Source organism: Apus apus, chromosome 3, assembly GCF_020740795.1.
Source record: "Apus apus isolate bApuApu2 chromosome 3, bApuApu2.pri.cur, whole genome shotgun sequence".
NCBI lineage: Eukaryota > Metazoa > Chordata > Aves > Apodiformes > Apodidae > Apus > Apus apus.
In genome coordinates, this window is record NC_067284.1 from 48220671 (window position 1) to 48248645 (window position 27975).

A 27975-nucleotide genomic window follows, 5' to 3' on the forward strand; every position below is an offset into this window, starting at 1 on the left:
TAATGAAAAATACAATATTTATACAGAATTTCTGTAAAAATACTCACAGTATAAATTTGCAACAATTCCATATAAATGACAATCCTGTATAACATTTCCATAAGAAAACCCACATCAAAAATGCTGCCCAGCAGGGTTGCAGCATATATACAGAATTATAAGACATGCATACAAGTTTCACAGAAATCTCAAGAACAGGAGTTTTGAAAGGCTCTATGTATTTCTAATCTCTTTAATAAGTAACTCACCAGATTTTTTTAATTACTTGCTTGTGAGCATTCACGCCCAGCTCCATCAGGAAATGGTTTTCAAGAGTGGCATGCCATCGCATTTGGAATTTAAATTGGTTCTCAAAAACATTAAGTTATTTTTGACATACAGCTCTACTTTTCAAGCCTTACAGCCCCATCCTTGAACAAAACATTTTTAACACTTAACAGCAGCTTCTCCATGGGCGTTTTGTCTATACTGAGGTTGCAAAAACAAGTTCCATTTTTTTAATTAATCGTAACAGAACCCAGATAACAGAACACGCAGATTGCAAAAAAGGTTGATACTGACTTTTTTTTTGGAAACACACCAAGTTTAGTACTTACTGTAATGATCTAATTAGTACTGTACTTGCATGATTCAATTAAAATATGTTTTAGTGGGGAAAAAAAAACTATTCTGGAAGGTACATTAACATTACTATTTGACTGCATAGCTAGTAGTCTGATTAACCACAACTTTAGTCTTCACAGTATTAGCTACTTGTTTGCCAGATAAACTATATTAGTTAAAGTTGAGTGTCTCCATTATCATGCTAAAATATTTTTCCTACAATTGTAAAACTACGTTGGAGATATCAGTGGTTGCACAGCATCTGTTTCTCTGAAGTATTAAATCACAATTTAGCGATCTTTGTAACAATATACTCTAAAACATGTCAAATACAGTCAAACCCAAGTCAGCATTAATATTCCCTACTTTATTAATAAGAAAACAGGAGCAATCACATACAAATTATGTTCAAGACACTTTAAAAGCCTAGTACAGCTCATTTCCACATTCACAAGACAGAACTATGAAGACATGAACTGCTGTCACTTGCTGCCTGCTTACTTAATCCCTGCTCAGAGAGTGATCTTACAATTAGGTCTACTATGACGGAAAAGTATGTAACATCTTCATTTTAAATAATTCAAACTTAACAGTGACACACAAAAACAGATTTCAAAGAACCACCACACAAAGGAGTCTCTGATCTTTCCTACAGCATCTCATACATCCCGTAACTTGAAGCATGAAGTATTGCTTGTGGATTGTGGTTTTGTTTGTTTTAAATTCACTGAGGCTGTACTGAAATCCAACTCTTGTGGGAACACCTGATTTGTCTACACATTCAAAGTGCACAAATATCTCATCTTGAGCACTGAGAAGTGCTCCATTTGACTTTTTAATACTTCATACTCCCAACAGCATACAAAGAGTGTTAGGTGTATGGATGTTCTGTATCTTTTAAAGTTAAGACCTCTTTAAACAGCTGAAGAGGACATTAGGTGACTGTCACTGTATTACAAAAGTAAAAAGGAACTGAATAAAAATGTAATATTGACACGCTCCCTCCTACACAAGGAATATCAGAAGACTCTATGCAGTGTAAAATATCCTCTTTGGTACACAACCAAAGGCATCACTGCCCTCAATCTGCACTGGATACAGTCCCATCTATTTTTCAGTGTCTGGTAGTTTTGGATCTATTACTGATGGGTTATGCCCATTCTTATCTTACGCAAGTTCATATAACTGAATATACACACAGACTCCTACTTGTCTCATTAAATAGGGTTAAGGTCTTGGTTTTCTTTTAAACTTTTATGAGCTCCTGATGCACAGATAATGCAAAAAGCAAATATATCATGGAAACAAAAAATCTATACTCAGCTTTTAGGTGCACAGCTCTTCCCTGCAGGCCACAACGGCCGCTAGGTTTTCCTAATTTTTGCAAATAAAAGCTTAAGCTTGAGTTTGGAGTGTTTGTTTTGGTTTTTTGTTGTTTTGGTGTTTGTTTTTTTATAAAGACACTGTGTACCCCAACTGCTACTGAATCCTGCTGCCTGTGAGCTTCTAAAACTGCTCGATTACATGGGACATTGCCCAAACAGCACAAGACAAACTGTTCTCATTATAGTGCAATGTGTGTATATATATATATAACCAACTGTACGTTTTCAGATATGTGAAAGCATGTTTACATGTGTCTACTATATGAAATTCAAGCTCCAGACCCAGAACATACCTTAAGAAAACTCATATTCAATCTAGTAATTCTGTTCTTTGCACAGCTGTAACAGACAAATGCCAAGTTCCAAGATACAGTATGCAACAGGACACAGACAGGAAAAGTTAAGCTTCTTAGTAAATATGCTGTTCATGAGCATTTGAAAAAACCACAACAAAACAATTTTAACACAAATTTGCCCGATTAATCTCAGTCTCAAAGGAAACCAGCATTTTGCACTTGCAACTTATCTCTTCTAATGAGAGATAATTCCATCTCCAATCACTCTGTATTCTTGAAGAAGATTAAATTCATGCATGTTAGCAAGGTTTTGCAATATATGTATACAGATACATATATATATATATATATATATATATATATACAAATCAAGATTAAGACACCATCTTATGCACATGATGAAGAAAACAGGAACATACAGGATCTCACTGTAGGTATTCCTTAACAAAAAAAAAAGTGCCTTATATATTAACCAAGTCAAAGGAGGAAAATACTGAGATCTTTTATGACTTAAGTCTTCTAACCACACCTAATGCTGTCTACCTGGTAAGCCATTTTCACTTCACACTGTTCAATAAACACATGCTTATCTTGATAAAAGCAGTAAAAGCAAAAGCCTTGTGCCCCTCTCTTTTTCTAACATGCCAATTCCAGTGACAAGCAGTTTGAGTTCTGCCAAAAAGGACTGAGTTGAAAATGGTAGAACTGCACTGCATATGACAAGCTTTTATTTGGCAAGAAAAATACAACCTACTGACTGCAAAATGAATACTTCTTGCTACAATCACCTAAAGGGGTGAGGAGGGAGGCTAACAAAAAAAACCAACAGTCATACTTTGGCAAAAATCCCCCGTGACCAAAATAATTTCCTTTAAACCTTTTAAAAGTTTGAGTGAATTTTACATGTTTAGCTACCACTCTCTCAGCCTCAGGTTTTCAATAGCTCAAATTCCTTGGGTAAAAAAATCTCAGCTGACACACTTGAGGTCTGGTGCGTGCCTCCAAATTACCAAAAGCAGAAAAGTCTGGGGGCACACAGTGTAATGTATGATACATTTTAAAAACAAACGTTGATAAAAATTAAAGAGAAAGATACTTCAGTTGGAAGTAATAAAAACAAAACCATAATATACAACATTTTTAACTGAAGACTAGTAAGGTGCCTTCTTTCACTACTTTACCACTTATCTGGTGCTTCTGTGACATTTAGAAACAACAAACATTCACACAGAAAAGTCACAGTCCTGCCAAGGTACTGTAAAGAGTTAAAAGATCTTGCTTAGGCCAACACTTAAAAAGTAACACAAGCATAGATGACCATTTTATAGCCACTGAACTAAGACTCTGATACCCCTTTTCTCTTAGAAGATTTGAAACAGATAAGATAGATTTACTTTGATTGTCATGGCTAACATTATACAACACAAAGCATATGTGCTTATAAAACAAACCAAAAGAGCAAGTATTAGCTTAAAAGAGACACCTGCTGACAGAACAGAGGTTTTGCGTAAACACAAATGACAACTGTAAGCCTCAGCTTCAAAGGGCATGATACTTCTTTGGTCCAAGTGTAGAAAATGCAGCACTGAAACAACTATAGTCCATTATCAATCACCTGACTTTTACGCTGTCTTACCGTGCTTTCAGTCTCTGAATCAACTAAAGGTTGTTCACTTAAGTCTTCCATATCTTCTTCCTCTGATTCTTTTCCAAGGGCTAAATCCTCCTCTGAGTCATCAGCACTTGAATTTGCTTCATCTTCTCCATCTGAGAGATCTTTTATATCTGCATTCTCTTCTGCATCATCTGCTGAAAGCTCTGCAGCCTCCTCTGGTTCTTCTAACAATGCATTCTCCACATTATCCTTGGTAATTGCTTCTACCAAACAAAAGAAGAGTTTCAAACACTGAAGTAAGACTCAATCTCAGAACAATGTCTTTTAAACTGACATTACCATGTAGGTATTCAGAAATACTCATGGACATTATTATTGAAAACTTGCAGGGGACTGCATTTTTCTTATTTTTCCATTATTTCAAATAAAACTTCAATAATATTTATCATTTGTTTTTCCTGCACATCAGGTATAGATAACTTTGATTTTGTTCCACCACATTACAATCAAAAGACAGATCAGGTTTGCCTGGCTCCTTGAACAGGCTTAATTATCAAACAGATCAGTGAGAAAGCAATAAGATACTGGTAAGCTCTGTCAGGTTACAACAGCTTTCAAGTCAAGCAGCCAACTGGACAGCATACTGCACAAGTATGAATCAGTGCACTTTTGATAGTGATAAACATCTAATATTTTGAAGACTAATTTTCTACTCTTGTGAATACTAGATTTGGCTAAAGTGTATAGATTAGCAAGTGTCACAAGTGCATCTTCCTCTTTGAAAGCAACACAATACACACAAATGTACACAACTGAAAAATATATTTTTTAATTACAGTTAAGTTTTAACTCCACTTAATAGCAGTAACTTGCTAAAAGGTGTAATGGAGCTTAAGATACATCTGGTGCTGACAAGAGACTTCATTTTGTGTGCAAGCTTTTGCCTCCCATGTTCATAGGGACCAAAATATTATTCATAAGCCCTCCCACGAAGGATCAGGAGGAGAATGTATGTTTTCTTTTATTTTAAGGAGAATCTACACCTTCCCCCATCCCCACATCTGCTGTCTCTAGATTAATTCAATACCCTCTGTCTCCTTCTTCCCCAACCACAAATTACATGGAGAATTATACAGATTAAGAATATTGCACCTCCTAATGCAATATGTAGAGTGCACATTATGATGCAAGTGTCCTATCAAAACAAACTCCTTTCTGTATTTATGCAACAGGTCTACTGAATATGCACCTGCATAAGAGGCACAAACCCTAGTACCTTTCTTCAAGACTTCCCCATTTTGAATGCATGAAGCCTCTTCACAGGTGTGGAAGCTACAACAAATTCCTGTTTTTTTGGGGTCTGTTTTGCTGTCCTCCAGATGGACTGATGTCGATATTTCGGAGGCCAGCATATTAACCTGTGTCAGTGTGACTAAAATAAGTACCTGGGCTACTGGTTCTCATCTAATTTCCTGACATCTAAGAACTTCTTGACACTGGTTCACATCTAAGTTCTCCCTCCTTCCTACAAGTGTACATTTAAACCTACAGTAAATCCACTGCAGAGTTCTTACCAGGTGTTTCAGCTCCATATCTTGCCTTGGGTGGGCAAAGGCAGTCTGAAATCAGAACCAGTATCTGTGTACATGAAAAAAAGGCATTTATTAGTAAACCATCCCAGCAGCCCCTGCGCTTTTAAGTATTTTCCTACTCCTCCTTTTTAGACAGGCATACAATAAAACTTCGAAAATTATACTGTCTTGCTCAGAGATAAGAGTTGTCCTAAGGAGCTAAATAAAAACAGTGAAAAGAAGTGTGTTCTTTCTCAGTGTGCAGCAACCAATCAACCAACTTTCTTTCTACTCCAAGTTTTCTGCCTCCTACTTACCTTAATTTATTCAGTACTGAAGTGGCTTGCATCTTAAGAGAGGCCCAGAACACAGTTATGAAACTGTCAAGATTTTCTATTTTTGGGAATGTTATTCAATTCCTACCCAACTCACTAATACATGATGTGTAGTTCCACCTTTTGTGCTTAATTTTGTGTTTTACAGTGGGTTTTTTTGCTATTATTTAAAGCAGGCTAATGTAGAACACATACAATCAAAATGCAAAGAAGATACTTGTCTCATTGTCGTGCTAAGAGTGATGCAAAGGAAAGAGGAGACAGATGATACCAGGTTAAAGGAACATTTTTAAGTCACTGAGAAGCTTTTTGAAAAAGCTGAGAGATTAATTGTACCTTTTTTTTAGCATTTTCCTTTTTTTTTAGTGCAACAAGAAGGAAAGGCTTTTTAAAATAATCATATTCACTTGCTCCTAGTTACACTAACTTGATTTGCACTTCATTTGGTGATGAAAGACTATCACCTAGAAAAATGCAGCTGTTTGAATTACATAATGAAAGACATTTGCTCATATATACCAATTCTGGACATATTTTATATATAAAAATGTGGCTTTGGCTAAACACACACACACTACTTTGAAAACACTTCCCTGTATTACAGAGAAATCTATTCATGCAATTTTGATTTATTTCACTAGCACTAATATTTGGGCTGAAAGCCAGAGATCCAAGTGACAGAAACAACCTTTACACTTCCTGCAATCCAGCAGCTAGTTAAACCAGTTATCAGTATAACTGTTTTAAGTTTTCTTGTAGTTGCGGAACATGCTTGTGCATCAAGCAATGAGTCTAAGAACTTCCATTCCCATCTATTTCTGCTTTTCCAGCTCAGTTTCTTATGTAACACTGGTATTGGAGAGGTCAAATGATAAGCCACACCATCCAAATGTTCTGAGAGAAAACAATCCCAGCTCCACAGGTAAAGCAACTTTGAACAGTTTCCACTGATGAAACAACATAGGGCTCAGGATATGGTCTTTCCCATTCACATATATAGCTAACAGGTTTGTTTGAATAACCTTCCTGATGTTTTAGAAGTTGGTATATGAATGCAACAGTCCTGGTTAGGAATGAGAAAGGTCAAAAGATTTTTCAATTACTAATAAGAACTCAAACCAAAAGATCACAGGGGAGAAAGAAATGAAGTCAGATTTTATTAAGACCAAGCTGTAATGACAAAGCTATGCCCTGGAATAGAGTCAATCAATTAAATCCTCAAATCTTCAAAGTCTTTTAAAAATATTTTCATCCTTTTATTTTGAGTAACAGTGCAGCAGAATACTTGCATTGCTAACTCCCACAAATACAATCCCACTCCAGCTAATAAAAATCCCTCCTCAAAGCCTGTGTTTTTACTTTGTTGTAGTTTTTACACAATTCTGACCACACACATTCAATCCTTGAGTACAAAAGTCTTAGATACAACAGGCCACTATAAAGATCCCTTGTTTAGTGGATAGACTAAACAAATCTAAACTGAAAAATTAATTTCATAAAAAGGTTAATTTATTTCAGTGAACGAGCCAACCTTCACCAGAAGTAACAACACTAGAGAGTGGATCTGCAGTACTGAATACTTAAATTTTAACAAAAGCGAACAGACTATTTCAGTTGGACAACAAAAATCAAAACTGCCTCACCAATTCAGGGCTGATCAAAGTAAAGCATGTTAATAAGGGCATTATCCAAATGTCCCTTAAACACTGACAGGTTTGGAGAATCAATCACCTGTCTATGAAGCCTGTTGCAGTGTTTGACCACCCTCTCAGTAAAGAAATGCTTCCTTATGTCTAGTCTAAACCTCTCCTGGCACAGCTTTGAACCATGCCCATGCATCCTATCACTGGATACCAGAGGGAAGAGATACATTATTAAAATAAGTTACTTCAGTGTATCTTACCATTGAAGTTTATTCTTTTTTTTTACAAGTTAATGCAAAGTGAAAGTTCCATGTAACTGAGAAAAAGAAAGCTTTCTTACCAAACCCAGGAACAGGCCAATCAATAAGGTAGCTGAGATGAAGATTGCATAAGAAATCCAAACATGAATTCCAAGAGTGCCAGTGAGGTAGCTATGAATTTGCTGGAAGCGAGAAGATGATACTTAATAAAACTTCATACCTAACTTCCCTTGTAATTTGTACTGCCATCACATTACATAAATTGATAACTAATTAAGACCTGTCATTTAACAGTATTTATACTAAAGTCTTCCCTCTCAAGCCCTAGTCATCCTTAAACATCACACAATAATTTTTTTATACCATTAAATCTAAGTATTGTTTTTCTTTACCAAGCTGTTCATATTAAAATGCTTTTTAAGCAAAGGATGTACAGTTCCTTCTTCCTAAGATACTGAGCCTTAGAGATGCCATATACAATCTAAGTGCAGATAAATATGAGGAAGCCTCAGAGCATAAAGGAAAGTACCACAACAGCCTTGATCCTTACACTCTGAAAAAGTAGCAACAGAGACATACTATTGGGCTAGATGAACCCACAGCATGAACCTGTACATTTGTTCATGTGGTCTCTGTCACAGGAAGAAGACCATGCAGAAAGCATCCCTGGTAAGGACAGTCACAGCACAAACAGAAGTCTGTGAAATTGATTATTTCAAAAAAAGGTAACTTAGGAATTAAGCATGTCAGACATAAAAATCCAACCAAGTAAGGTTAAAAACAATTGACCTTTTATACCCACTTCACAAACACAATGCCAATTGAAAAACATGTAACTTCATGCAGGGCTATATCCTTATAATTAAAGCTGGGAAGCAGGGTGGTACACACTTAACAGATGCACAAGATCAAAATACATACTTAAATTTGGGAATTAATTCAGTAACTAAATTGAGCCATTTAGTGCTTATTCAAGCTCTTTAGTTCTTAAAAACAGCCATCCATTTTAAGCAGACACTGAATAGATGACTTCACATATAAATTTAAAGAGAATAATCCAAACACAAAATTAAGATTTCTTTGAAACTGAAGTTTGTTATTCAAACCTACAAATTCAATTGACAGAGCCAAGCATCACACCAAGTCAGATAGTCTGGTAGGAAGTAAATCAGAACATTAGATCTCTTTCAAGAGTATATCCATTAGAAAACAAACCACAATCAATATTTACGAAAGTTTAAATACTGAAATTCCAGGGTGGTGTGTTTTTTTGTTGTTGGGGTTTTTTTTGTTTGGTTTGTTCTTTTTTGTCAGAACAGCTTTCAACATTTATTAAAGCATATTCAAGCAGAGCAAGAAAAGTGAGGAAATAGACAACTGAAATATTCATTGAAATGGAAAGCAATTTACACAGTTTCTTCCTAGAGCATTTAATCTTTATGGAAGGAAACTAGACAGGGACAACATCATTACACAGCAACCATAGAAAATAAATACCAAAAGGCTATATAAATCTTAATACTAACCAAGAATCAAAAATAGCTTGCAGAGGAAACCTAATAATTGAAAGTTTTGTTTGATTCTGAGCTAGCTAGATGCTTACTGGAAGCAACACAAATTCATTTCACACTCTCTACTACAGTTATTTTTTGTAGCACATTACAATATTAAAACATTTTGCTCCAATCAAGTACAGTGTCTCAATCTTGGCTCCACTGGAAGATTTTAGGAAAAAGTGAATGTTTCCTGAGAAAAATTGAAAGGTCTGAAAATGTTCAGCATTTGCATTGTACAGGAAAAGCTTTGATAGCCGACAAATGAAAAGTGTCTTGAAATATTTTTAAATTCTAAGCAAACTTCACTGTACCCTAAGCATTTTGCCTTTACTTCTCATAATTACTCTATTGTCCAAATTTTTGGTGTTCCTATGCAAACAGCACTGGCAGCTTGAAACCCAGATGCAGAAATTCTTCCTAAAAATAAAACCAATCACCATTTCTTCTCCTGTACAATACACTAGATGCCAATGAACTGCAGAAGAGCATGATCTACAAATCTGAAAATGAACCTGGATATGATCTTCAGAAACTGTATTAAGTGAGAGATAGATACTAAATGAATTCCCCATATTTACAACCATTTTTACAGCAGTTCTCAAAAAACTACTTTATCACGTTATCACACATTGATAGAACATTTTAACTATACCCAAGCAATAATTCTCGGTATTGATAATAATCATTAAAACTGCCATTTTTGGCATAGTTTATTAATACTAAAAAATGTATAGTGCAGACACTATACACCAAATGGACAGTAAATGTAAGGAAAATTTAACTCTCAGAAAAGAATAAAAACATCCAGTTAGGTTTGGACTTTTAAACAGATTATTATTCTAATCATAAAAGGCGGTATGGAAAACAATACCACATAGTTACTTACCCTAATCCATCCAGAGAGGTGAAATAGCCCTGCCATACCATGCATCCTAGAAAAGAAAAGGAAGGAACAGGTTCTAAAACAGATAGGAGGTGAGATACACAGCAAACTGCCCAGAAACCAGAAAAAGATTCTATCTACAGACTTTCAATGCCATTCAGGCCCTAGTAATTGTCAGAAGGAGGCTACTGACATTTTATCTGCCTTATGTTCATGTAATCCAGTTGATTTTAAAGCACTGAAACAGGAACTTGAAAGATGACATTTGAGTATAATCAAGTGTCTACATTTAGGCAGTTGTTTTATCACCCAATGACCACTCCCCACCCAAGAAGGGAAATCAGGGAAAAAGACGACCCATGGCTTGAAATGAAAACGGCTTTAATAAAATACTGCCAAACTACTATTAATCCCAACTAATACAAAGTACAAAGTTATACTCAGCCCACATAGTGGTGGCAGGCTGAGAGCTCCCCACAGCAGCTGCCAGATGTCAAACACTGCAAGCACCACAGCTCTAGTGAGAGTGTGACCATCACAGCACACACAAGAGCAGGACTTGGGGCAGAAGGATGGACAAGACCCTCCAGGGACGGCAGCCATTGAGGAAAAGCCCTGTCCCCAGAGAACTTCCCCATTTATAGTGAGAGTGATGTTTGCAGTATGGAATACTTGCGTTGGCCAGCTTGGGTCAACTGCCCTGGCTTTCACTTCTCCTAGCCCAAGCAACAGGCTAGCTCAAAGCTGCCTGAAGACCTTGATCACTTTGGAAACCTCCACACCATGGCCAGCCGTGCACCGAAACAAAGTGTCTTATCAACTTTGTTCTCACAGAATCGGGTGCTGCAGTCCTCTCAAGAATTGCAGCCTCCCTCAACAGAAAATTTATTCTGTAATTTTATCCCAGTGAAACCAGGACACGAAGAAATACAAATTCCTGTTCCGTAGCTCCTCTCCCCATTGCTAAATATCATATAGCTCTTCATCATTCTCAGGTGAAAAATAAGGACATCCACTGGATCTTTGACGTGAACTTACATATAATAGCTTTAACCAGAATGAAATGCAGGCCATCCGTATCTTATGTTCATTCTTCATATCATGCAAGCATTCTACACTAATTCCAAGCAAATTCAATGCTCTGAAAACAAATTCTGATCTACTGTGCAAGCACTACACTGTTTCCTATTCCAAAGGAGGACACAAGACTTCCTTGTAAACCAACAATAAATACTTGAAGTTGAGGGCTGCCTGCCCCAAGTAGCCAGAAATCATGATGTTAAAATCCACATAAACATTCATTTGATACTCAGCAGATGCTGAAACTGACATCTAATGCTCAGCAGCTGTACTTTATGTATTTTCAAAGACGATATAAATAAGTCTCAGCAAGCATGCACATAAGCAAGTGCAGAAAATAAACTGCTTTTAAAGGTGAGAAACTGGAAAGCTGGTTATCACTACAGATTGCTTCTGCAAAGCCTACATGCCGAGGGAATAAAGGCCTTTTGTTGCTAAGCACCTTTAATGATAATGAGCTATAAAACATATTTATTGGTAATAAGAGCAAAGTATTACATTATAGAAGATGGAGACTTCCATCCTGCTACAGGCTCCACAGCTTCCCATTTTCTCTCTAAAACATAATCTTCAAGATCTTCCAATGTCCGTGAGCCTCGGTATCTGCGAAATACTCCATCGTTTGCACTAAAAAACAGAAAAACACATTAACACAAATCCCTTAAACTGTATCTATGATGAAAAAAACCCAAACAACCAGAAACCCTGTAGACATTACAGAATTTACTTGCTCAGAAAGTTGAACACCTAAGCATTTTCAATGTCTCAAAACAGCTATCCATGATAGAAGTTCTCAGTTTTTAAGCAGCATGAGTTTTTGCCATGTATTAAAACTGCTGTTTTTCTTTAATATTCACACATGCTACAGAAAATACAAAGCACACGAAGTTAATGACCAAACCATTTTTGTAGATACAACTCAGAATTAGGAACGTGCATATGTGTGTGTGTATATATACTTGCACAACTCACGATACCATGACTTAATAAAGGGTTCAATATTTAAAGTCTGACCTCTTTTTATTGGAGAAGAGATACAGCAAATCTTTCCTGATTTGTTTTTAGCAGTACTGATAACAGGGGAACTTAAGATACTTAAACTAAATAAAAGCCTCAAATGAGGACTATTTCAATACAATCAAAGCTCTAAACAATAACCTGAATTGAAATAAAGTCAGCATTGCTTCATTTTTACCTGCATTTCAGAGTTACAGTTAAAAACAAGTGACAAGTAGGAGTCAACAGATTTAAGAATTTCAGTAGTAAGAGAAGTGGCACAACAGTGGAAAATTCTGTACTGTTTTACACATGGCCTATGCAGTCATTTGTTCAAATGGGAAATTTCAGTGACAGTTCTGTAAGGTCAGGTATGTCTGCTCACATATGGTCAGCTTTCTAGAAACCAGTACTGCAAGCTGGCACCAATTTTTACAAATGCAACTAAATGTTGTTTGCAAACTGAAAAAGTATCACTTATCTAGATACAAAACTGTTTTTAGGAGAACCTTCCACTATAAACTAAAAATACATACCTAATGTTCATTAATTGCATTGAGCTCCTGAGAAAAGCTTTACAGATTGACAAAAAAATAAAATAAGCCAGTTGCTCATCACATCTTCCATGCCACTGGTCAAAAAGACTTGAAAAAAAAAGTATATACTGAAACAGACAACTGTTTCTAGTATGACACTTACTGGTAAATTGTAGGAAGAGTTGTGACAAAGAAACGACCACTCAAGCCTAGAAAGGGAAGAAAAAAACCCACACAAAACAGTTAATTAAAACTGAAAATTCTCAGCATTCTGACTTACCTATAAATACCTACAGATCTGTATTTGTAGAGTAGAAAACAGCAAATTGCATAGCTTTTACCACTGTTTTTTAAATACAGGTTTACAGTTTGTCTTCAGAAATGCTACAAACAGCCGCAGCTACTAAATTCTGTTGACAAATTAAGGAAAAATGCTTACCTTGCAGAACGTGTACTACAAAGTAATTTTTCTAAATGGATTTCACTAATCAATATTTACACACAGCTAAAGTTTCGACCAGATCAGCAGTGTGCACCTGCAACCAAAAGAACCACACAAATGCACCTACAGTCCTACAGGATGCTGTGTGCTTATGCCTGTGTGTAGTCTTCTCCAGATGACCTTTGCTTCACCTGGAAAGCTGGGCCACTAATGATAGCAATGACAACAATGGCCTACAAATTCTGGCCCCTGATAATACAGTGGCCCTTGATTAAAAAAAAATTCATCCTCCAGCAGATTTTGAATTGTTTAGAGCAACACATTTCAGATCTCAGGTACTTCAAGTCATTAAATAAATTCTATTTGGATTTGCTTGTTTGCTTCTTCCAAGTAATCCATGTACACTGCACAACCAGTCTTTTCTTACATCATGTAGGAAGGCTCAATCTCTCTCATAAACAAGACTGTAGCAAGACAATATTTTGGCTGTTTCTAGGTTCTTATCCTTCATTCCCAAACACCATTCCTCTCTAGATATGCCAACATATTGGTAATAAATCTTGAGATGACAGCATTCTGTTCCGCAAAAGTCAGGGCTATTTGACACTACCACCTCCTGACAAATGGAAAATCTGCAACTGAGAGGAAGAACTTGCCTTAGTGTTTAGTATTATTATTTACAATTCAACACATCCAACCTACAGACTGCAGAAATTAAAAACATGCTACTATTTCAATCTATTTTGGAAAAAAATAGAATGGACTTCAAAGGTTATCAATTCCTAGATAGGCAACCTAACTTCATTATTAAGAACTACATTCCTCAGCTAGCAATTACCATCCATACAAAGTACCAATGGAAAGAGTATAAATGGAGTATTTAATTTCTCCTTTTATAAAAGCTCTCTGATAATCTTTTGTGGAACTAAGTCTTTATTCAGCTTACAGTAAATAGCTTTTTGCATCAGGAAGCTAGCCATGGAAAAGTATTTGAGCTAGAGTTTCTGCCTGTGGAGACAGTGATGTGCCAGGCTGCACTAAGCCAGGTATGTTTAGAAGTTTCAGGAGTAATGCTTTTCCTGGAGTGAATTCTTTTACAGAACAGGTAAAAAAGGGTTCTTGGGCTTTTTGTTGTTTGCTTTTTTCAAGATATTTAAGTAAAGCTGAGTGCAAGCATCGTTAAAGTTCCAAAAAGGAAGTAATTTTAATTTCAAGTTTTCAGTTTTCTGCATTTATTGCTACAAAAGGCAGGGTGCTGAAAAACTTTATAAAACAGCTAAAAGTTGTGTCAGCACAGGGAGATATAAAGTAAATGAAAACACAAGTGTAACAGTAGAATTAGTCAAGCAGAAAGCACAGCTGCACAAGAAAAACCTAGGTGGAGAGCCATAAAGAACATGATAAGCCGAAGAGCAGAGAAAGTCATGGGAACACTGAAAGATTCTCTGAAGTTCTTACAAATGCTAGTCAGGCAAACAGAAAACAAAAAAGCTACCTTAAATCTCTCTTACCACTAGTTTACCCTAGAGCAAGTAGCTATGGTCTCAGAATAAATAATGAAATCCATACCGTATAAAATATTAAATCTGTTGCCAAAAAGCATTTAAGAATTTCCAAAACTTCAGCTGGAGGTTTGTTGCTTGTCTAAGGCACCTCCTTAGATCAGTAAATCAAGATGTGAGCCAGCTACAAGAAGCTAGGAACAGACAGTAAGTTGTTTTGTTGTGTTCCATACAAATTTCAACTGTTTTGGTTTGCAAATCTGACATAATCCATTATAAAATCAACAGATAAGCAACAATAGGAAAAAACATCAGTATTTGTACATACACACATACCAAAAGACACAGAAAATGTAGGTGCCATCTTAAAAAAAGCAGCTCCTTTCAAACAAGTACTCCAAGACTGCAGAAGACTCAAGTTGTCTTGTTTTAAATCACAGGTAAAAGTTGTGATTAGAAACTTAAGAAAGACATCACAAATATACACAACTTTCAGATCCAGAAGTACCTCCATTACTTCCTCTTGGAATACAGAGTGCTTCAATAGAAAAGATCAGGAAAGAATAAGCACTTGTAAGACAAGTACATCAAGTGACTGAAATATGCCATAAATCCATTAAGGCTCTGGTGGATTTATTTGGGCATCTGCTGTAATTAAGCACCATGAATGGCTACTTTCTCCCAGAAGTTTTGGAAGTGGAACTTTATGTAACTCTGCACTCATCTAGTTTTTTTCCCCAATTTAACGCATCATAACTACTTTCATTTGATGAAGGGGTTACATAACCAAAGCTAATGAAGTTACCATTGTGCAACCAAAAGCAGAAGCTAGAGCACTTAAGCACACCAACTGAAAGGATGGCTGAAGCATAAGCCTGTAGTAAAAATACCTCAATAACTTTAGCAAGCTTCCAAAGAAGCTCCATATTCATTATACTCAGAAGTGGCTATACTTTTCATAATTTGTGCTAAACTGAATATTGTATGTGTATTATTGTGGGCATATTACTGGATATTATGTAGGTAGAAACCATGCTTTTGACACAAATTCATCATTTTGGGTCAGTCCTTTGACTCATAGAAGTCAAACACCCTGAGAGATCAAGACTCTCTGCAACGTTATAAATTCAAATATTTAAGGAACTTCTGGTTTAAAGTCACATCTAAGGTCCATTTAGACCAAAAGAAAGTATCAAGAACCTGACCCAATACTACCATTTGAGTCCTTTACCAAGAAGAATAATTAAATATTTCAAGTATTTTATTTTTACAGCCTCACTTCTGAAAGTGCATTTTAAGTTACGGTCACATCCAAATGCCACAATCAAGACTGAAATTTGAACACAGCATGAGAATCCCTGTCTAAGTGGGAGAAAATAACAAGATAGGATTATAATGGATCCCCATTTGCCACCTTAACTCCAGAATAACCACTACTGTTCTGATGTGCAGAAGCTCACTTGAAGTTTATATCTAGGGGAAAAAAAAAATACTCAAACTCATCTGTTTAATAAACTGTTAATTATTAGAATATGCACTAAAGGAGAGTCCAACATCAACAGCTTTTTGGCTTCAGTGTTTTTGTATACTTCTAAACTCGTAACAAAACCTAGCCCACAGAAGGTCTAGAACAGCTAGTATTCTCTTGTGAACTTGTTCTTGTGAAATTGCTCTGAGACCAGAGTTTTAAGTAATTTCCCTGCTGTTAACTTGATAAAGCTAACTTGCTTGGCATGTTTTCGAATAATAAAATTGACATATTTTCCACATATTTTATAAGGCAAAAAAACCCCACCCTTAGTAAAGCTCAGCCTTTTTATTTTAGGAACATCTCCTCCTAACTCCATCGGTCTTTTGATTTTGCTGATAAAATCTTTTATCCCCTCAAAGCCAAAACAAGCATGAAGCATAACCAAGAGAGGCAGAGGTTTAAACAATATTGGTACTGCTTACACAAACACACATTCAAAAATTTGAAAGGAGTCACTAAAGGATTAGATAAGATTGTATTCCTGCTTCTTTGGGTAGTTAGGAAACACTTTTGTAAACACATTTGTATATGTGCATCATCAACAGAAAACAACAGTAACATCTGTTCTTTAAACGGTTACTACAATTAAAGAAGACAATAAACCAGCACCATCATGGAAACGGTTAAGAACTTATTAAGGCAGGCTCCCACTGTGGTAATGCTACAACACCCTGAAACTCTCAGAATCTGGAGCCTACAGAACTGGCATCTTCTGCAGTTTGTAGGTGAGAGGAATGAGACAGGCAACAGCTTTCAGTGAAGTAGATTAAAATAGAAAATAAGCCCCTTTTAATACAGGATTAAGTCAGATCACCCCCCCAGTTCTTTAATCCTTCCAATTCAGTTTGTAAACTTAGGCTCACAGATACCAACTGTATGTAAAAATAAAACATGGATAATATTATTTTGATTTAGAAACCTCTTTTCTGACCTGGTTGGTATCCCAGGTGCTCCAGTAAAACAACAGACACTCCCAGACACAAAGTGGTACTTATAACGATTAATTCTGTTTATTAAAACAGTCTATTTCATACTATACCTGGCTCTTGAGTGACATCCACCTTTCCCACAGTGATATTTAGATGTTCGCTTTCCTTTGCAAAACTCTCCCATGTCAGTTCAATCTGTTGACAAGCTGGACACCAAGGAGCATAGCTAAAGTGGGAAGACAGGTTAAATATTTTAATATTCTTACACTTATAGATGTTTAAATTGTACAGAGAAAATACAAACACATCAATCACAAAAAAAGATAACCTACAGATTTTCTTAATACTGAGTAAGACAATCAAGTTATTTTGTATAAATCTCTATGTTCCTCCTCATGTTATTGAGACAAAACCAAATCTTCAGATTTGAGAAATTCACATCCCAACCCCTCACCACTTGTTTATTCTATTTACACATGAAATAAATCAATTTCCATAGCAGCTATCTGAATTACTGAAGCCAAGCTGTCCAAAGAAGTGTCCTTCCATGTAAGAGTTTGTATTCTCACACCTCAAGCACTTTCAAAAATTATATTTGCCTTTAGCCTACTACTCAATACATGAAAGCATGCCCTTTTGATAACATTATTTAGAGATATAAAAAGGGCACACATCAAATTCCTACTGCTCATACTTCCCATCTTTTTCAATCCTTGTTTTTCCCCTCAGAACTTCAGCAAAATAAGAACACATGCTTCAAGAGTTCAGTTTTCTGTACTACCAACTGGAATAATCAAACCAAGTTTGCAGTTTTTGATAATATCAATGTGGAGACAGAACAGCTAATATGAAAGGTCAGTATCAGATAATGCTGAAATACTCATAAAAGCCCATTTTCCATCTTGATGTATTTTACCTTAATTGATTGACAAAGTCTGTGACAAACTTGTGCAGCTTGCAACAACAGTCTGTCATATATACAATTAAAGTAACACAGAACAGCTAGGTACAGCGTGTAACTAGGCTGTAGCAACTGCCCATACACAGGCTTAACCTTTCACAAATTTAAAGAGGCCTTTACACGGTTTAACCTGATTTACTGGGGAGATGAAAATGTATATATACAGATTTCTGATATTTTAAAATTAAATGGAGCAAAAATAATGGTTCTAGGGACACAGCACTTCTCACAGTACTCCACACATGCTATCATGCTCCTCATCCACTTTTAACAATAAAAACAAATTTCTTCATAGGCCAAGGCTGGTACCCTTAACAGCCCACATAACCTCTACACACCAACTGCGAACCTCTACAAGGAACTCCCTTACTCCTTCAGTTTGTCTGCTAGTACAACTATCTGACTTGAAGAGTGGCACTTCCTATTCTCTGGCTCTCTTCGGATCAGGAATGCTTGCTTTTTTAACAGCAGAGGACAGAGATCTCCCCAGCCATCCACAGATGTTTCATGTAAATAAGACCAAACCTAAAACAGGTCATTTCTCAAAGCAGAGGTAGAATCAAATTTACTCTGAGTGCTTTATATTATTTAAAAAAGGAAATCTTGTCATTTGGATGTTAAAAGGATACAATTTGAAAATACATGTTGTTTTTTACTGTGTTAGGAATTTATTATTTTAAGTAGGAAAACTAATACCATGGGGTCTTACATGAAGTGGTATTGATTTAAAAAGAGTATCTGAGAACAGTATATAAATCATACTCTGCCAAGGAACAGCCCTTCAGTATCTTTAAGAAATATGTTAGAAACATGTCTTGTATGCAGCATTGTTTCCCACTGTGCTGTTGGTCTATAGAGGGCTTTTAATAATAGTTCAAAAGATACTGTATTTGAGTATTATTTTATTACAGCTTGTCTGGTAAGAAACTGCACACATCCATCAGATATTGCTGCTGATGTTGCTCTAAAATTAAAGACACAGGTTGGGTTGTCTTCTTAACACAGCTTCTCCAGATATTCAAACTCATGCTGTGAGATTTTCAAGATTAGTACACCCTTTAGACTGTTTTATGTACTATCTGATCTTGAAATAGAAGTCTGACCCATATCAACATTTATGTTTACCTTTCACATACACAAGAACTTCTAAATGAAATTAAGTGGAATATCCAATACATGTGGCTAACTTTCATACTACTATAAACATTTTCTTTAACTCAAAGAAGTATTAAAATCCACCTATACCACAGCTTGGCAGTGAAAAAACTTTAAAATGAACTTCAGAAAAAGCCTTAGTAATTGGCTTCTTTTTTATTGCCAATATTGGATGTGGGATGGTAACAGTCACATATGATGCTACAAGATCCAGTCCTTCAAGCTGAACGTTGGCACTGCCAGTCAGACTTATATTATTTGCTTAACACTCCTTAAATTACACATTCAATTTCTGCCAGCCAGGAAACACCCTGTCCCCATATATACAAGAAAGAACTTGCAATAGGCATCAGACTTTTGCAAGAGCTATTATAGTTGTTACTTCAACGTCCTTGCTTTTCTGAAACTTTAATGTCCACATTTGTTATGCAGCACTTGAAGCAGTAAGAGGAATTCAAGAGTGACACCTGGAAATACCAGTAACATTCTATTGCCAAAGCTTTATTTTAGCTCCTTCCCAGTCTTAAAATACCTCCCCTTTATACTTCCTCTTTCAGTAAGATACAGAAATACTTCACACTTAGGCTACCTTTATCTTTTATCGACAGTTTCAAGAAAACTTTTTTGCACCCTGAAGAACTGAAGCCTAAAGAGATACTTTGTTTCATGCTTCTAATGACTCCTTCAGAACAGCCTCGTATTTCTACAGGAGTCACACCATTCCTATATTCCCCAGAAAAAAAAATAAATTGTAAAATCTGTCAAAGCAGGAAAGCAGATCCATGTGTGCACTATGAAATCAGTCTTGATTACTTTGCATCAAGTCACAAGATCCAAGACCAGGTCACTTACAAAAGCAGATGTAGCCAAATTTCTTCTGCCATACTCTACAGACAAACCAGGAAATAATTAGCACCTCATCAACATCACCAGATTTAGGGCTGTTACTCCTCTGGCTTCTCCCTTTGCACAAGAGGGTACACTTAACTGCCTACTTGTTGCTTGCCCTGTGTCCTACAAGTGTGCCAAGAAAAAAGCATTCAGGTAATTCCAATTAAACAAAATAAAGTAATTTAAAAAATCAAAGTTCACTGCAATTTAAATCAAGACCTGGAAAGCTTTTTAAGGAAAGAATGTTTTCACTAGTCTGCTACACATTAAAAAGCAATTTACTGATCTCCACCATTTAAAAATCAGATTAAAAAATTCATAAACCTATAAATTACACATTGCCAAGTTATTCACCACAAGCAGTTACTGCACATCTCTCAACAAAGACCTCGTTTGTGGCATTACCAGACTTCTTACAGAGCATAAAGTTTTACAATTGAAATACCTCATGCACTATTTACCCTCCATAAATCAGACAACATCTTATGAGGTCCACTGCAAGAACAATTAATTTAAGAAGATTAAAATCACTATGGTACAGGTGTAGGTAGACAGGTGTTTTACAGTTCTCACTCCAATCTATTACAATACCCAAAGCTTTTTCAAAGGGCATAAAGAAAGCAATCCAAAAATCAAAATTTTAAACTCTTAAAAAGTCAAAAGCAAAGTGTATGTCTATCTCTAATCTAAAGCATAAAAGATCAAGTTTCACTTTCAAATACCAGCAATTTCACTGATGGTTGCAATACAAAAACAAAAAAACAGGTTGAGCAAACATGCTATTCAGTCATATCACTAAAAAGTTGACTGGTAAACACCGAATGACTTTACTAAGATTTATTGATACACAATTTCCAACTTCAAGTCACTATTCCTCTCTCCTTATAATTGCTTGGCCAGGGAATTCACCAGTTCACTCATTGTCATGTGAACATAACTGACTCCTTTTTTACTACCATTATCCGTAACTATCAGTGTTGAACAGATATAATTTGGAATGCTATTCTACACTTTGTTATAATGGTGACCTCACTAAGCTGCAAGAATCCCTGAACAAAGGTAAAACAGTTTATGGTAACAGGCACAAGAGTATTTGCTGAAGAGAAAACAGCCACACAGGCAAGATTTAAAGTTTTCCTGCTTACTCTAGTTTTTCTCCATTCAAGACGCACAACTTTTATAAAGGTACTGGTACCAACCTATTTGCTGGATTTCAAATTGGGAGTACTAACGAAGATGCAAAAATTGAGACAGTACCCAAATAGAATGGTAAAAAAATAAACACAATCAGAATGAAATAATTATTACTTCTCTTAAGTAGTTTTGCCTTATTGCTACAATTTCATAAACATACCAAAAAAAAAAAAGAGGATAGTGTTTGATGTCTTTAGGTGTTACCTTAAGACTATAATTTTAGTTGGTTTTGTTCATAAATACAGACAGGTCTTGAGGCAGGATAGGCAGCTTTGCAGTTTCAACACAAGATAAGCTTCAGAAGGTAACTACATGGTTTTAGTTTACTTTTCAAGTGAACAGGTGGCAGCCAAAGATGTAGAAGTTAATCCCTGTAAATCTACCAAGACCCATAACTCAATAGTACATGCTCTGAAAGCTGATAAGAAGCCTCCTTTGGTGTGCCAAAACTCCTCCAAAACAGACAGAGGAGACCTAATCCAAAAGCAGTTGCTCCACAATACTTAGAACAAATTTGTTTGTTTGGGTTTGTTTTTTTTTTTTTTTTTTTTACAAATTGCCAAAGCCCTAACTACCTCAAAGAGCACACAAGGGAGGTTTCTTCCCTGGATTCTCCTGCCAAGCTTCACTCAAATGCCTTAATCCACAGATGGCCCTGCTGAAGTGACAATACACTAAAGCACTGTTCTGGGAGAGTTGTTTCATGGTGTAAGCTCAACCTTAAGAATTCCCATTCTGCTTTATTTAATTCAGTAACCTGGCATGCGTATCTCTTCCTACAATACATGAATAAAGGGAAAAGTAACTTCATAGTATTATAGTGTGATGCAAGCCCAAAAACTTGTATTCTCTAAGATAATATTAAGTGCTATTTTCAAAATGAGAAAAAGATACAGATGAGGAGGGGGAAAAAAACTGAGAACCAAAGGAAGATATATCACAACTACTCAGCAATCTAGTTTCAGAAACAAGGATAAAAGTATCATCCGCAATTAAAAAAAAAATTAATAAACCCCAACAACTTTCCACTCATAAGCATTTATTTAAAGATAGATTATTTTTTAATAGAAAGCAAATCACTGAAATACTATGTTAAATCTTCCAGAACTTCAGCAGATTAAGTTCCACCATTCTACACGTTTTTGTCCCTTTCTATAACAGTAAAGCATCTGCAGCCAAGGATATTTCAGTTTATCAGTTTCTGCTCAGCCCTGGCATAGCACAGTAATTACCTGCATGTTCAGTTACTAAGTAACAGTCCATACATAATTTGGTCACTTCCTCTGAACTCACTCAGGAGGGCTGCAGAAGCTTCAGAACCAAACCAAAGCTCCGATAACTTGATTTTCATTCTCCCCTGCTTCTTGGCTTTGTTGTTTTTTTTGTGGGTTTTGGATTGGGTTTTGGTTTTTGTTCTGTTTCGTTGTTTTGGGTTTTGTTTTTTTTTTTGGTTGGTTGGTGGGTTTTTGGGGGGGTTGTTTGTGGGGTTTTTTTATTAACAGGACAAAAAGAGAAGCTTGGATACTATCAAGAGGAAGTAAGAGACTATACTCTTGTGTCAGAAAACTACCAATCTTATTGAACTGCCAATATAAGTTACTTATAGTAGTTGTTAAATAATCTATGGAATTCTTCAGAAGTTTATTTACACAATGTGTCTAACCCTTTAAAAACATCAAATATGTAAATACCAAAACCAGACTTTTCAGCCAGATTTTTAGCACACGCCCTTGCAACTACAGACAAAAGTGCTACTGTGAGGAACGAGCCTCTCTGATAATCTGGCCTACTTGGTAGCAGGACAATGTTTAATGATAACTGAAAATAAGAAAGTGAAGTATGCTATAGGTATGATAAGCCAGCCTTAGAAGCATTTCTATCACTTACACCATTCTCCCAATTTTCACCTGGCTGTAGAAAACCAAGAAATTATATTTTTGGTACACACAGCACAAAGTCTGTGCTGAAACAAATGGAAACCAAAACATTTAACACCCTGCATAGGAACTAAAGATTTTCCCAATGGGCAAGTTCCTAAAGTACTGCAGGTGCAATAGGATCATATTAAATAATCTCTTAACATAAGCAAAACATGTTGTAATGCCTTTCAGACACACCAAGTTATCCAGAAAATTTTTATCAATTAAATACAGCAGTGTTTCCTGTGCCTGCAATTTTGCCAGCATGAAAAACTGAGTATTTGCAAAAATTCACTCAAGTATACACACTTCAGCCAGGAGCGATGAAGGAATAAAAATCCTGTTTGCACTACAAATTCCCCTAAAAGTAATTTCTGACTAAAGTTTCTCTTTGGCCACCTGAGAACAGAGGGGAAAAAAAAGAAAAAAAAAAAGAAGTACACAGAAATTCACTTACACTACTTTCACAAATAGAAAAAACTGACATTAAGTAGGAGTAGTAGTATCTGTTACTACCAGGGCAGCAGGCTTCAGTAATCTAGAGCAGGTGACCAAAGTATTTTTTAAAAAAAGATGCCACAATACCATTTGCATTAAAAAATAAAAATTAATACTGCTTGGAAAACCAAAGTCTTACACATAAACAGGAGGCTATTTGAGCAAATGAGGTTTTGATGAGTGATATCGTAATCTTGCCAACAGACCTACCACACAATGTGGAAGGGATCAATGAACAGACAATGCAGGACTCCTGCCCAGGTCACCAGCTCTAAACCAGATAAAGTCAGGAGAAGCCAAAAACCATCCACATGAAAACTGTTGCAAGAATGAGAAGAAATCAATATCAGATCTCAAATTCCTGTTTAGACATGACTGGGAGTCTCAAACTCTTGCTAATTCAAGAACAGTAGCATTGAGTCAGCATCCTCTAACAAGACAAAGGCTCCTTCCTTGTCAGCTAGGAGAAAAGCAGAAAGCCCTAAAAACATACCACAGAAAGCAACAAGAACCAAGGATCTTCCACACACTGTACATAACACAGAAGTCTCATTTACTCAGTGCCACAACATGTACTATACTCAGCTAGTACTGAGCTAACTTGGTCACCATTGCTATTGTCACAGCTACCTGTCACTCTAAACTATAGTGTTTCAAGTGAAGTTAAGACTCACAAAGGATTTTAACTGTTCAGTTCCGCAACCACTTCCGATTTCAGTCAGTTCCCCTCTTCTTTCTCTTCCTTAAGGGCATGCACCATTAATTATTTAAATAGTTTATCTTTGAAATAAAAACTTTTGAGCCACCATTAATAACCTGCTTCCTCCTTAAGATTCACAAAGTTGTATATGAATCAGTAAGTTGCATACAAGATTCCAAACAGGACTAGTATGTCAGAAGTGGAAAAATTCATTTTAAAAGTTAGATTCCCTCACTCCAAGATCACATCTTCCCCCAACTTTTACAACAAAATAAATGAAAAGGGGAAAAATATGCACTCAAAATCGGACCCAAATATTTAGCCACAAGGGTGGGTCTCTCAATCAGCTATTCCAGGATTATTCCTGTCTATTCACTGATTAATACCAGCAGGATCCTGAGCAGGAAAACCGTAGAGGAAGTGATAGTTACTGCCCCTAATAGGAGGCTGAAGATAAATTCAATACTAAAACAAAACTTAAGCAGCTGGGTGTTCATGAGGGAGCATGAGTTCACATGTTGATGAGCAATCTACTTTGTTTTACAGGCTACACAATTTAAAACTGTTTAAACTCACGCACTTCCACAGAGAAACAGCACACATGCCACAACGAAAACCTGTTTCATAGCTGAACAGTATACTAATGCCATGTAAGCACAGAGCCTACTTAAACTACTGGTCTGTTGTTGTTTTTTTTTAAAACTGCTTTCTTAAAAAACCCTTCAAGTTCCTTTTGCCCCTTTCTAAATACAAGCAGGTGAGCTAGCCTTCAAAGTCAAAATGCCATGTGCATTTCGAGAACAGTGTGTATCACAAGTGAAGCCATGATGCCACTAGTTAGAAGCACTTAAAACCCTAGATGGCAATAGGCAAAGCTCTCCAGCTATCAGCAGGATAAAGCAAGAGTAGAACTGAAAAGTTAATGAAATCTGATGCATCTTCCTTGAAGAACCAGAAAAGCAGAGTAGGACGGCTGGATGTGAGGGTGTACTGGGGTATTACCTAACACGACTTCAGAAACCTACCAAATGCCACCTACTAAATCCAGCATTTCTAGCTTGCACAGAACCCAGTGAAAGCCCCAAACAGCCAAGGCCCGTGCGAGGTGCAGTACTACTTCCCTGCAGGCAGCAGTCTTGAATAACACCGCTTAAATGTCACCAGTGACCCCGCGGCTTACTGAGGCTTACCCAGTTTAACCTTGGGGCACTCAGCTCCCGCACGGGACTAGAACCTGAAGGAAAACTACTTTTCTGAGATCATCTCAAATAAGGCGAGCCTGTGCCTGCATGCCGAGAGCAGACAACGCTCGCTGGAAGCGGTGACCGCGGGCGTTAGGTGTCCCTGCCTGGTGCCTCCCCCGCGCCGGGCCAGCCACCGCAGAGGCGGGGAAGGAGCCCGGCCCTTCTCCCCCCACCACCGGGGCAGGCATCACCGGCCACGCCAGCTCCCCAGGGCAGGCTCCGAGGAGAGGCCGGCTGCCCTCACAGGGACTCCCCTCACTCCCCGGCACGATGCCTCCCTGAGGCGGGCGGGAAAGCGGCCGTTACTCACAACTCCAACATCCACTGGCCCTGCAACACCAGGCTCCAGTTGGAGCCGCTCAGCACTTGCACGCGGCTCCGCGGCTCACCGGGGCTGCCCGCCCGGGGGGAGGAGGAGGCGGAGGCGGCGGGACCCAGCCCCGCTGCGAGGAGCAGAGCGAGCAGAGCGCGGAGAAGCGGGCGCCCGCCGCAGCGCCCCGCCGCCATCTTCCGCCGGCACCCGCCGCCCCAGGAAGTGAGGGCGCGAGCCGGCGCCGCGGGGGCGGGGCCTGCGGGAGGCGCGGCCGTTGGGCGGGGCGGGGCGGGGCTCGTGCCGCCCCTCACGGGGAGCAGCCCCCTCGTCGCCGGGCCTGTGGCGGGATGCGTCACTCCAGGTACCGTGTTATAAGCGCCGAGAGTCATGTTAGGAATGTTAGGGGTTGGAAGGGACCTCTGGAGATCATCGAGTCCAACCCCCCTGCCAGAGCAGGACCAGCACAGAGTCTAGGGCAGGTCACTCAGAAACGCATCCAGGCGGGTCTTGTAGGCCCCCAGAGCAGGAGACTCCTCAGCCTCTCTGCGCAGCCTGCTCCAGTGCTCTGTAACCCTTAAAGTTCTTCCTCATGTTGAGGTGGAACTTAAGGTGCTCTAGCTTGCATCCATCGCCCCTCGTTTTGTCACAGGATGTGACTGGAAAAGAGGCTGGCCCTACCTTCTTGACACCCACCCTTCAGATATTTATATACCTTAATAAGATTCCCTCTCAGTCTTGTCTAAACAACCCCAAGCCTCTCAGCCTTTCCTCATAAGGCAGGTGTTCCACTCCCTTAATCACCCTCATCAAAGAAGCAATACTCAGTCCACTGGGATGCTGCTAACCACCAGCCCTGTCAGGCTGCACTCATGTTTAATCAAGTGTCCACCAGGGCCCCAGGAGACTGTCTGCCCCAGCCAGAAAGACCGTCTATCCCAATGCATTGTTTTGCACATCTCAGACACAGAACTTAGTGCTTTTCCTTGACTTCAATGAAACTCCTGTGAGCTCCATTCCTTTGGCTTGTCCAGGTCCCTCTGAATGACTGCACTCTCAATTAATAGCAGTTAGGACAGTCAGCTTCCTTAGTTAACCTTATAAATTGACCAGAATAAGTAAGAAGAGATCACTGGACAGGTCAAAGCTGCCTTCCTGTGTGATATGGAAATTAGTTCTTATTTTCTGAAGACTATCTTGGTTTGGAAGTAACTTGGGATGAAGAGTTTTCTAATATTTACTCCAAAAGTTAATAAGGCCTGTTGTTAAAACATTTACACACTCCCCACCCTCCTTGCCCCCCCAGTAGGGGAAACAGTAGGACTTCCCACCCCTGGATTTTGTTACACTTTGCCACTTTGTCTTATGAGGCTCTTTACATTACTCCCATATTTCTCCCGAGGAATCTGGGTTTTGATCAAACCATTCCTTAAAGCCTGAGTGTAAGTCTGGCCTTTATTTATTGACACTGAAGTGGACTCAGCATTAGCACAATATCACTCCTAGTCAGGAGGAGTTTAGCAGCAGCTATGGGCTTTCACTGCTTCTCCAATACTGAGTGAGGAGGGAGACAGGGCTTCCCATAGCACCATTCACACTAAGCAGAAATGAAACAGTGAGAGCAATTTTCCTCATTTGCTACTTCTCAATGTTACTGTTTTAAGACAGCTCCCCAAAACACAGACAAAGAGACTAGGTTTAGGAAGGAGACATTGCTATTTATTGCAGGTTTGTGCAAAGCTCGATGCTTGGTGCCTACCCATAAATCAAGCACACTAAACAAGATTTTTCATGACATATTTATACATAAAACAATAGAGTTAGTATGTTTCCAAGTCCATCCTCCTTATTGGTGATTTCCATATAGCTATAATATGGTTACATCACTATTTCTACTATCATACATGCTCAGGGGAAGGGTCTTCACCTGGGCAGGGGTC

At 37.8% G+C, this 27975-nt stretch overlaps 1 protein-coding gene across 2 annotated transcripts; it reads right to left on the reverse strand.

Annotated features, from left to right (window-relative positions):
• On the reverse strand, positions 1-26242 carry TMX4 (thioredoxin related transmembrane protein 4). Of its 2 annotated transcripts, none has more exons than XM_051614990.1 (8): positions 26036-26242; positions 17274-17389; positions 12923-12968; positions 11726-11854; positions 10151-10196; positions 7789-7890; positions 5474-5537; positions 1-4159 (listed from the first exon to the last, which is right to left on the reverse strand). In XM_051614990.1, exons 1-8 carry the CDS (start codon positions 26230-26232, stop codon positions 3879-3881), a joined length of 981 nt encoding a protein of 326 aa, XP_051470950.1. In that variant the 5' UTR covers positions 26233-26242; the 3' UTR covers positions 1-3878. The 2 variants fall into 2 exon arrangements, with proteins under 2 accessions (XP_051470950.1, XP_051470948.1); XM_051614988.1 differs by having other exon boundaries at positions 1-4162.
• Positions 26243-27975: the final 1733 nt, after the last annotated feature.